Consider the following 12199-nt stretch of genomic DNA (forward strand, 5'->3'; position numbering starts at 1 on the left):
TTATCCATTCTTTCATCCACCAATTGTCCCTCTCATCAGTTTATTCATCCACTCATCTATCCATCAGGGCATTCATCCATACATCCATAAATATATCCATTCATTCATCCACTCATCCATCCATCAGTGCATTCATCCATTCATTCATCCATCAGTTTATCATCCATTCATCCATCCACTCCTTTATCTATCTGTCCATCTATCTGTCCATCTGCCCATTCATCCCTGTATCCATGGGTGTATCTGTCAATCCATTTATCCATCTGTCCACCCATTCATCTATCCATCCATCAATGTATTCATCCAATTCATCAGTCCATTCATCCATCCATCCATCCCTCCATGCATTCATCCATCCATCCATTCATCCATCTGTCAATAAATTCATCCATCAATTAATTCTTTCCATCCATTCGTTGATCCATTTATCAACCCATTATCTTTAAATCATTCACCCTGGTTCTGTGCTTCAATATTTCAGCGACTCCTATTTAACTGTCCCAAAAATTCCCCCGTTAGTCACTGCAGCCCCGCATGTACTGCATTAGAGTCGGGTTTTTTAAACTCCTTTGCTTAGAAGCAGGTTGTCTTGCTGGAGGTTATGTGTCTCTGACCTCATGGGCCACACATCCCTCCTCAGGTGACAAAATAACAAGCTGGCTCAAATTATAACCGATAAAAATCCAATGATTTGTTTGGATGTTCCAAGAAATCCCCCCACAGTGGTTAGCAGTGGATGTGATGTCTAATCCAGCGAGTGTCAGGTTCCATCCACAGGTCTCAGCTCAGTGTGAGGAGCGTGTGCGTGTCTGTGTGTGTTTGTGTGTGTAGCCTGGACTGGTCCTTGGGGACCGGCTACACCACCAATTCATCTGTGTTTGTCGACAGTGGAGCTGTGAGCTGGAGGTTTTTGATTGTGGCCCAGCAAACCTATAGTGCCTCAGCTGTGCTAGTGGCCAGCAGTGAAACATGTGCTACGATATGCATGATTTCTCTTCCTCTCTTTGCTTACTAGATCTTCTGCAAGTCTGGCCCCTCAGGAATTAGGCCTTTTGAAGTCGTAGTTATCCTCAGGAATGAAGCCTTTTGAAGTCGCAGTTATTGTAGGCAAAAAGACAAAATCTTGCTGTAGTTTGATATTTAAATGAGTTAATTTACTTACAACAGGCTTCTGCACATGAAATCCATACTATATTTGTGTTTTTTTGAAGAGTAAATGTTTTGAGTTGAATTTGATGTATAGTTATTGTTGTGTACAATTGTTTTACTGGAAGTCCTTGTTTTTGTCATTTCTTCATTGAAACAGACAAAAGAATATCAAAAGTCCAGACGTGAACCTTTGATACTGAATGTAAATTAAAAGTAAATTCATTACATTATTGTGTAATTATTTGAAAATTATTATTTAAAATTAAAATCATTATGCAATGTAAATCAAATGTATATTAAAATGCTAAAGTAACCCTAGGGTTAACTTGTGCATGTGTAGGAGTACTTTGAGGAGGCGGAACCCTTTTAGGAACGTTGATGTGTTGGATTTGATGCTGAGTAATGCTGCAGTCTGGCTTAAAACGTGTGGTTAGTGATGAACTTTGCAACATCATTACCCTGTTTGCTATAAGTCAAACCTGTTTCTTGCACTTAGCATTCACTTGTTAGTTGCTCCCACAACTCCCACTTTCATGCCTGTGATCCCATTTGTCATCACCGGTGGCTTCCGTGAAGCTGCTGCTCCAACGTAGTTGCAGCTTGTCCTATATCAAGGGCTCTGACATACAGTACATACACAGAGCATGCTGAGATATCGATTCAGCACCACATCAATATGGCATAAGGCCTATCACAAGTGGTTGCCATGGAAACTAGTTTTGGACATATCACTGCATCATGACAAACGACTCTATCTTGGGTGTTCTGTGATGGAGGACCTTCCGAACAGCTCGTTTGACAAGAAACAGTGCCTCGATGTGTAAGTTCTAGTTACTTTTCCTGTTCTAACCTACAGTGGATTTCAGGCACCTCAACATTTCCTCCTGCGTTTTGATGAGGGACTGCAAGGGGATTACCAAATGACTGCTTTCCTCAGCTATCAGTCTGCAGAGAACCATCAAGGTTTCAAATGAATGCATTTCAAGCATGAACTGGAAGATGAAAGCCTGCAGTCAAACTCCTAATGAATATGTGGCATGGAGCGATTAAGCACATCAGGTGCCATATCAGAAAGAGCGATATGAGTGCTGAGATAATCAGATACTCAGTTAACTGTTTCATTTGCAAGTCAGTTTCTGAGAGCAATATCTGAATATGTTTTATGGTGCATCATGAGAAATAAGGAAGAAAATATATAGTGTTGTAAAAGAAAAGTCACAACTTATTTGCAATAATTATCTGACAGTCCATGAAGCTTTTTTAGTATTATTAGGCATACATAACATATCGGCAGCTGATCAAGTTCTTTCTGAATTAAAGTACATTTTTATTATCAGTAAAGCCAATAATCACAACTGATGATTTAGCTTCCTGTTTTTGTGCACATGCAGATGCACATGTAATCAACAGTGCTGGGAAAATCCCCATTTTAAAACTCAAGTAGATGTGTAAGCAAGTGCAACAGTGTCCGTCAATGGGAAGGACACTACTGCAATACCAAATAGCAGGGTGGCACCAATATGGTAAACAGAGTTGGGGTTGAGGAAGTGCCGTACCACAAAACAGTAGATGGAACTGTACAACACAATGTGCGTTGGCAAGCAGTAATAACACTCATGCCATTGTCTGAAATGTCAGTATTTTGTGGTAAGGAAATAGTAGTGGGTGCAGTACTGGTTGGAATTCTTCATGAGATGTTTGTTTCACCAATACCGATAGAGTAAACATTACAGAGTCATATAGAAGCAACAGCTGTCTCTTGGAGTAAGCCTATAGCCTTGGTTTAACATATCCGCCTGTGTGTGTGGCAGGCTCTGATGCTTAGAGATGCAAGTGCGTGTGAATGGGATGCACATTAAAGACAAATGACTTGACAAATTCAGATGTGAAACAACGTTCAGCACCATTTTTGCTGAGCCAGGGAAGCTGCTACATGTTTACATGTACAGACCACAGGTGTATCTAAATAAAAAAATATTTTATTTTAAAATAACATTAAAATAATTTAACATTAAAATAAATGTATCGGTTCTAACATGTAGAAATGGAGCTTTCTGTGTGCTATCATGTTTCCTATCAATGTATACAATATGCATGAGGCTCTCTTATTGGATGTACTGTAGGTTTTTTGTGAGTTTTCTTTTGAGTGAGCGCTTAAGCTCGTTATTATTATTATTATTATTATTATTATTATTATTATTAGTAGTAGTAGTAGTAGTATCCTATTCATGCGTTTAAAATGGTTGTTTGTGACACATTTCGTAAAAAGCATAAACATAAAAGGCGAGGAAGCCGAAGAATCATGGCTATGTTCAGTTGATATTTATGATGTGTTGTAATTACACAGTCTGCCAGAGATACGATCTGTTCTTATGTCCTGACACAAAATTTATTGATTAGTTGATCATTTTTCATGAATGCCTGTGGTTAATTGATTAGGTTCATTAAAGGTACAAGTCTATTTTTTATTCTTACTAGACCCTCACTCTAGACTGCAGATGTAGCGAAACATGCTGAAAAATCCCATAGCAACAAAGCACCTCTGACGTCGTATCCGGGTGACATATGTCCACGGTGCAGTGCCATAAGGAGGGCTGCAGAAGGCGCTTTGGGCAACACCGAGGCACGATGCATCTACGTTGTGGAAAAGATCTGTCTGTAGTACTTTTCAGCGGTGGTACGAGTCACGGCGGAGTTCACCCACAGCCTACACGCAGCCTGCATGATGTGTAGGGTTTCCATGGCAATCTATTTTTAGCCCTGCAGAGGGAAAAAAAAGAAAGAAGGGGGGAAAAAAGCCAACTGTTAAAATATGCAATATCGCTGTCTCCATCTCTACCCCCGCCATCAAATTCAATTTTCCGTCTGCGAGACGGGGAAAATTCTTTAATATTGTATTTTGAATTGGATAAAGATCCAGGTAAGCGGATGAGCTGCTTTGAGGAAGCCACACATGTTCGTAAGTGGTGTGTAAATACAGAAGGAGGTGGGCAAAGCTGGCTGCCTTTAATGCGTACCAAATAGCCCCGAAGATCAATCTTTGATCTGTATAAAAAGCCTTACTCCCTTTTCCCTGCCGCACGTATGCCGCCTCATTATTGGTGTATGGTGCCCTGGTTTTACACCCAAATTAATGAGAGCAGGCTGGTGCAGCAAAAGTCTTACGAGTGGTTAGAGCCTCAGTTGACTTAGGCTTCCATGTCCCTCAGTTGATCTGTGGAGAAGACTGCACAACATCTCTCTCTGCTGCTCTCTCTCTTTCCTTTTTTCTCCTCCAGCATAAACTTAGAACGACCTTTTACAGAAGCAGTACCAGTCCATTCATATAACCTGATAGGATTCAACCTACTGCTGTATTTATACCCAAATAATGAACAGTGTAATTGTTGTTGCATCAGGTCATTATTTGCTAATATCCAGCAACTATTAAACTGTAATAATTAATGTTAGATGGGTAATGGATTAACTAGTTCAGAATGATCTGTTTATCATGGGACATTTTAAAAATGAGTACGCTCTATTTTTAGAATGTGTACTGTTGTAAGCTATTACACCATGATTTTACATTTGGCATTTGCTAAATTGCTCCTAAATCACTTAGGATCCATTTCAGTTGCACACTGAAGTTGCACAAGTGAAGAAATGAGCTGAGCAATAAACAGTGGTATATAAATGTTCCACGGGACTGGGTCTGTGACCATATTTCATATTTGTAGCTATGTAAAAAACAACAGCCTACCAAGCAGGTGTCAGCTGTCAAGTGGTCTGAAGATGGCACAGTTTTATGCAAAAAAACATGCTTCTTGCTACATAGTGTACTATTTTAGTATAGGGAAGTTGTGCCCTAATACATAGTGCATTTCACTGCTGTTGGAACAAAACCTTGTATTTTTCAGTTTTTGACTTAAAAATTCCTGTTACCCTTTATATAATATTTAAATTTCATGATGAATGGGCCAAAAGAAACAGCTCAGAATTACGTGGAAAAAAGTCTGGTTCCCCTGGCTTACATTAAAGTGAAGTACTTTTTTTGGTTCTCCTGTACAGTTACTGTTTTGGAGATACGCGGTTCTGTTCCTACAACAGCGATTAGTTCACCAATCTGTTTTGAAAATATGATATGAACATTGTCAAATTGGCACACACTACCTAAGCTATAGTTTACAGGGCACCTAAGCTATAGTTTACAGGGCACCTAAGCTATAGTTTACAGGGCACCTAAGCTATAGTTTACAGGGCACCTAAGCTATAGTTTACAGGGCACCTAAGCTATAGTTTACTGGGCACCGTTGCGTCATGTCCTCCAGTAAAAGGAAACTCTCTAAGGCTTTGTTGATAATTAGGATTTAAATGGTCAGACATCTAAATTTGCATGTATTCAATAAACACTGAACTTTTTTTATTATTTAGTAGCAATATCTTCAGCAAATCTCTTTATCAACATATGTCATTCTAAAGCTCTTACTGTGTGTTTAAAAAATATTTGAAAATTTAACTTAACAGAAAGTGTAACAATTTCCAGACCCTTTTTGTTGCTATATAGAACCATTTTTAAAATATTGTTTAAAGAACCATATACAACAGTAATTATTTCCTGTGAAGAGTCATTTAACTATTCACATGATTCAATGCACTGTCATTGTTCTATATATAACCACTGTCTTGAAGAACACTTTTTAGAATCTGTATTGATGGCAGTGGTGGGAATAATCAAGTGAACCACTGCGCGTGAGAGTTTTGGGCTGCTGGTGAAGCCGACTAAAATCTTTGCTCGAGCTGGACCACGCACCGATGCAGTGCAGTCGGCCTCCTCCAATGACGAGCAGCGGTTGGTCCCTGGGGATATGAGCCGAGGGAACCACGCACACGAGATGTGAGGCAGCACGTGGGGGGGGGATCGATGAGGACCAGGCGCAGAGAGCAAGCCTTCCACACAGAGGCACAATTAAAAGAGAGTATTTAAAGAGGCTTTTTTTAGCTGCCTGTGCTATTTGCAATCTGGGCATTCTTTTCTTTTTGTTGGAATCATTTGAAGCTTTCCCACAGTTCATTTTCCCTCCCTCCCTCTCTCTCTTTCTCTTTCTCCCCTTTGAAACAAATATATTTTAGTGTACAATCCATTAATTCTTCCTTCACACATCTCTCTCGCGTCATGTTCTCAGAATCAGACACCATTTTATTTTTTGTTGCTTTTATTTGGTGGTGACATCATGCCGAGTGTTGCTTTCAGTCACATCTAAAAATAAATATCAAAATACGATGCGATGGAAATCATCCCAAAGTCAAAGCTACTGAATTTGCTTTTGATGGTTAGAGTCATTATCAGTAAAAGAGCATCAAATCTCATCAACATAGCTGTTTGTTGCTGCTTTGGATATTTATTTGATGTGTTTTTGTGAGCTGTTCTGTGCCAGATAAATTTGATTTGCTTCCTGTGGCTGAGAGCAGTGCTCCTCTGCAGTTTGCTCTCCTCAAAAGACCACTGCAAAAAATGGGTACCTGGTTCATTCAATAGCCCTAATGCTCGAAATGTCTTAATAGTAGTACAAGCGAACAGACAAGGTCAGCTACCTGCAGATGTGGGCCAGGGTTTGGGCAAAAAGGGACTCAAAATCAGTGCTGTACAGCTGGATGTAGGGACCAGCTGAACTAGCACAGTCTACAGATCCTGTTTACCGAAGCCCCTGGAAAACAAGAGCTGTGCCCAATCACGTTTGCCCAGCTGCTGCTGAAGGTCTGTTGCTGCCAGTGTTGCCCCGATTGGCTGCTCAACAGTGTGGGAAGCCTGTCCATACTAGAAGTAAGGCTTGTTCTTCAAAAGGAGATCTCTACATTTCATCATCAAAGGAAGCAAATCAGTTTTAAATAATTTCAAAATTTTTAAGTGCGACTTTGGGACACAGCCTTACAGTAGTTTGAAATTACTTTGATCTTTCCTTTCCTCAAAATGATACTATGAGGCTATTGCTGCAGTTGTTTATGTACCAATATATAACCACATTACTATTATAGCCTTTGTTAAAATACTAAAAGGTAGGACGTCATGAAAGTCCTATCCCTGACCTTCTCTTAGTCCCAACTAACAAACCATAATTCAGGTTTAGGAAATTGATTGTCAGTTTTTAGTGTATCATATGTTTGGCTTCATGATTAATCTATCCACAAATCAAGAACTTATGTTAATCTCCTTCATTTAGACTGAGATTCTGTTCTGGGAGTCAATCTGATGACTCCAGTGATCAGTCATGTCAGTTTCATTCTGATCTCCATTTTAATCATTTATGGTGACACTGGATTCAGAAGTCTGATGTCCAGTATTTCTACCTGCTAATGGAGTGGTCAACTACAAGAGCCCCAAGCCTAACGTTCAGATATCTGACAAAATACTGATGCTTCTATTTTCAGCCAGCCTTGGCTATGAGTGGGAGTTTAGTTTAACATTTTTAAGGCAAATTTTATAGAATGCCAACAAAAGTATTTCCAAACTCCAAGTGTTACAACTAGCACTGTGGAACATGCAGATATCATCTTTAAAAGCCAACGTAAAGTGAATCAGTAATCTATCCCTGCTCTCACCATTATGGCACCTACATCACTGGACTTACTGAAAAATAGCTACGAATGCAAAAATTAAATAATAACTGTCACAAATCAGTGCTATGGGTACCTCAGACACACTTATGAGTAGGTACCACATCAGAGTTGAATGTAATGGTTAGTTATTGCCACACTCAAAGCCCAATTGCTCTCCACTCACAGCTCTATCAACACAAAAGTTAGCACATTCCTCTTTCTTGCTTTTCTTGTCTAAAATAACTGTTGGCAGTTGAGTCACAGGAACAGCACGTAGAACGACAGGTGCTGAAACCTGAATCCAGACCTATACCTAGAGCGCATCTCTACACTGCTTTTACTGCGTGTATCCTTCTGGGATCTTGCTGGCATTTACTAGCATAGTTTAATAGTGTGATTGTTTTTGAATGGATATTTGAAACAAGCTGTTTCTTTGTAACTTGCTCATACCTCGGGTTCTCTTTGCTTATTCAGCGGGGAGGAAAATGCTCTGTAATTGGCCATTGTCACTTAAAATACCTGTTTTGTAGTTCAGCATGTCTTTGTTTGCTGCCCGAGCTGGAACATGGCCACTTCATGTTGGAATCAACTTAATGAGGCCCTTTCAGGCACGACTTGCCTCTGTGACACCAAAGCCTGTGTAACTTCAAGTATGTGGTTAATTGTAGCTTGCTAATGTTAGCAAAGCTTGGCTTGGATGAAACCGGTTACAAATTTGAAAGTGTAGTCACAGGCAGAAATGTCCTCCTCGTGTGCTTGTGTTGAGCAGAAAGTGACATGAATTAAAACACAAGGCTGAAAATATAATTTCCTTGTTGCGGAGGTTCTTTTGTCTTGGCATGAATGGTTCTTTTTCCTGCGCTCTGATGCACTTTGTGATTTATTTATCTTCTTGCCACAGTTGCCAATGTCTTTTGCTATGATTTCTGGTTTACCAGTCTACTCTTTTCTCTGGGGAAATGCAAGTGTGGCTGTGATACATCTGTGGAGTTGGCCTGTGCAGTAAACATTACTGGGCAGAAGTCAAAGCCGACCATTCATTTCGTTCATTTCTACTCAAAATGACCTTTAAGAACAAGTTGGAAGGGGAATGTCACAGGAAAAGGAGTCTCCAAAATGAAGCTACAGAGAAAGTGTGACTCCTAGCAACCACCTGGAAGACCTGATTGACACCAAAACTGCCCCCCATCAAATAAACAGCACTTGAATCTTTGAGAGAGAGGAGAAAATCAAGCTGCTTCAGATCTGAAAACATCCACAGGTGTTTCTGTCCATCCTTCCACTGTGAGAACACAACTCAGCGCTATGGGTCTGAAAGGACATACTGAGAAAGGAAAATTGACAAATCAAACAAACTGGTGTTTTCGGAGCAATGGACTGACCACCCCAGAGTCCAGACTGCAGCATCATTTAATGTGTTCGGGATTACTTGGATTATGAGAAACAGAAAACGCAAAACCAACATCTAAGGTGTGGAACAATGCCCCTACAGATTAGTTTGAAATACTGAAAGCAGAAAGCCTGGAAGCTGTAAATAAGGCAAAGCGCGGACACACTAAGCAGTGAAAAATGTCACTTTAGAATGGAAATGAATAAATGAAGTAGTGCATATGATGTGCTAAGGCCATCAGTCTTTATACAGCGCTAAAAGTGCAAATGTGACTGAAGCAAGGCTGCGGTGGTATTTTCACCTCATATGCAGTGTCACTGTGCTCTTCTGCATATTTTCATACAGATGCAGTGCTGATGCATTCCCACTTTAGCTACGCTGCATGTAATATGAAGAGTCTACGGGTGCACTGCATACTCCTCCCTCTTGTCTCAGACCTTGTTTGAGAGGGAGCTAGTGTTGTTGAAGTTGACTAAAATCACTATAACATCATTTCCCCCATATTTCCTTTAGTAACTTTTCTTTCAGGGCCACTTTATTTGCAGGATGCCATTTATAGTCTAGCGTAACCTTTTGATTGCGTCGTGATGATATTGCTTATCCTGTTTAAGTTAGGGGGCAGGTATGGGGAGTTTTCCCACAAATTTCAGCTGACGTCTACAAAACGTACCATCTCAAGACGATGTGAGGGAAGAGTCGGTTAAACTGTATTTTCGTTGCAGTGCAGCGCTAGCTGTGATGGTGAGCACTCTTACTGCAGCTCGAGTAATGTCAGGATCATTTGCATGGTGCACGGCAGCTACAGAGGAGGGAAGGGCGCTAGGTCAGGGCCTTACTCTCGCAGAGGGCTTTATGTAAGTGCGGAGCACAAGCTGTGCTGTGAGTCAGCAGGGTAATTGGAGACCGTGGGTGACACAAGGGCCCAATCTTACACGGGGAGAGCGCTGGATTGCTCATTTTTCATACGTGGGCACAGGATGTTGGTACTGTTTTTGGAGCAGCTAAAAGAAATGTTAGCGATTTCACAGCAGACGCTTGGGGGCAAATCTCACAGTATGCAGTTCTAGGTTTGGGCATTGTTATAAAAGAAGCTGTGAATTACAGTATGTGACAAATTGTGCTGACTTGATGACTGACGTTTTTGAGATTGTAGCAAGGAAAAGTTTGCCAGTTGACCTTGAACGACTAGCAAGATTAGCACCATCCCTGTGCACAAGATATGACATAATACCCAAAACAATTACTGTTATTAGGGCAGTTAAAAGACATGTTAGTGATTCCACAGCAGGCTCTCATGGGCAGTTGCACAGTGTGCCATTCTAGGTTGTTAAAAAACAAGTTGCCGGTTAAAGCATGCGCTAAATTCTGCTGAACTGATGGCTACCGTTTTTGAGTTGTAGCAATGGAAAGATAACAGTTGACCTTGTAAACTGCAATATTAGCACCTTGTTTATATGAGATGCCACAATACACATTTTGTAATTCATAGTTAAGCACTCACAAGCTGAAGTAAGTGATGTAATCTCAGGTTCACTTACGATTCTTTCTTTATTTTTAACAGGTCTGACGGGGGATTTAGTCGACCTAGATAAGAGAAGAGAAGTCTTCGGGCAAAACCTTATACCTCCAAAGAAGCCAAAAACTTTCTTACAGTTAGTGTGGGAAGCACTACAAGATGTGACCCTTATCATCCTCGAAATCGCAGCCATGATCTCCTTGGGACTCTCATTTTATCAGCCCCCCGGGGAGCGCAGTGAATGTAAGTATTCCCACTATTTTATTTATCTTCTCCACTCGCTTTGTCTTTGATAACCTTGCCCCGAAAACAGCATGACTCCACTACTCGTGCTCAAGGATTACTGTGATGTTATTTCCATTTTCTGTAAACTTAATTGTATTTCTGACAAAAAGAAATTAAAACCCTGTCAACACCCAAATAATTTCACAATAGCAGTTTTGCTTAAAGTGGTATTCCACCATTTTTATAAATGTAAGCATATTTCAGTAGTTAAGATGTAAATTCATTCAGAGTGGTCTGGTGTGAAATGCTTCATTGTAGATAAACTTGCAGACTCAGACTTCTTTACAGTGGCTGTAATAGGAACCAGAGACAATGTATCAAATACATAGACTATGTATCAAATATAGCTATTTGATTTAATATATAAAACCACCAGTGTCTCCTGAGTTTTATATGTAATGTCGATGATGATAAAATTGGCGATAAATCAGAAAAAGATTTTTTTGCCTTACAATGCCTTGCATGTATCTTATAACCAATTTTTAAATAAATTGCAAAACAAAACTTTCTCAAAACTACTGTAAAACAATATCTTGGACACCAGGCAGTATATTCATGATCATTTCCTGTCGTACCTTTCTGTGAGGGAGCATTAAACTCTTCAGATATCCCCCTTAAAACAATTCTGACTCAGTAAGTTTCTCTAGAACTTTCTCTGGATTCCACAGCAAAACTCTGGATGACTTTGTTTACATAATTTTATTATACAAAAATGTTTAAATATCATTGGAATTCCCCTATAATAATTAGAATTATATAACTATTTACTATCTGCATTACATTTTTATGTCATTTTCTTAACAGTGTTGTGCCATGTGTCGAATAGTGTTCTCCAGAAGTTGAATATTTCTGTTTTTGAAAAAAATAATCAAAAGATCAAATAGGGATTCTAAGAAGTGGAATTTTGGATGGTTGACATTCACTCTGCACTATGCTCGACATTTACCGCTTCAGAATCACCATGTTAAGTACTATGATTTTTTTCAGAAAGTCTAAATATCACTAGTTCTAAAATAACCATGGTATATGTCTCTATGGAGAAAATTAAAATGTAATAAAACTGCCATCGTGGAAGTCCTGTAATGACTGCACCAACTTCAGCTTGCATTTCTTTCCCTCTGCCTGTTCGGCCCTCGTTAACAAGCATGACTGTGCATTCTGGGCCTCTCTCAGATGAGGCAGGGTAGTGAGGGAATCCATTGAAAGGACGATTTCCAAGGACCCAGAGTTAATGAAGTGTGCACCAGAGGAATAACCTTTAGGTGAAGGCCATACATCAAGCCTCT

The 12199-nt window shown here is 39.9% G+C and overlaps 1 protein-coding gene across 11 annotated transcripts in view; it reads left to right on the plus strand.

Moving 5' to 3' along the window:
- atp2b2 (ATPase plasma membrane Ca2+ transporting 2) overlaps window positions 1-12199 on the plus strand; it is a 156794-nt gene that overhangs the window by 97704 nt on the left and 46891 nt on the right. For all 11 annotated transcript variants that reach the window (XM_017704753.2, XM_017704758.2, XM_017704757.2 and 8 more), the window contains exon 3: window positions 10674-10871. In XM_017704753.2, the coding sequence (XP_017560242.1) occupies window positions 10674-10871 (198 nt within the window). The remainder of the gene's footprint in view (window positions 1-10673; window positions 10872-12199) is intronic.

Source organism: Pygocentrus nattereri, chromosome 21 (assembly GCF_015220715.1).
Source record: "Pygocentrus nattereri isolate fPygNat1 chromosome 21, fPygNat1.pri, whole genome shotgun sequence".
Classification (NCBI taxonomy): domain Eukaryota; kingdom Metazoa; phylum Chordata; class Actinopteri; order Characiformes; family Serrasalmidae; genus Pygocentrus; species Pygocentrus nattereri.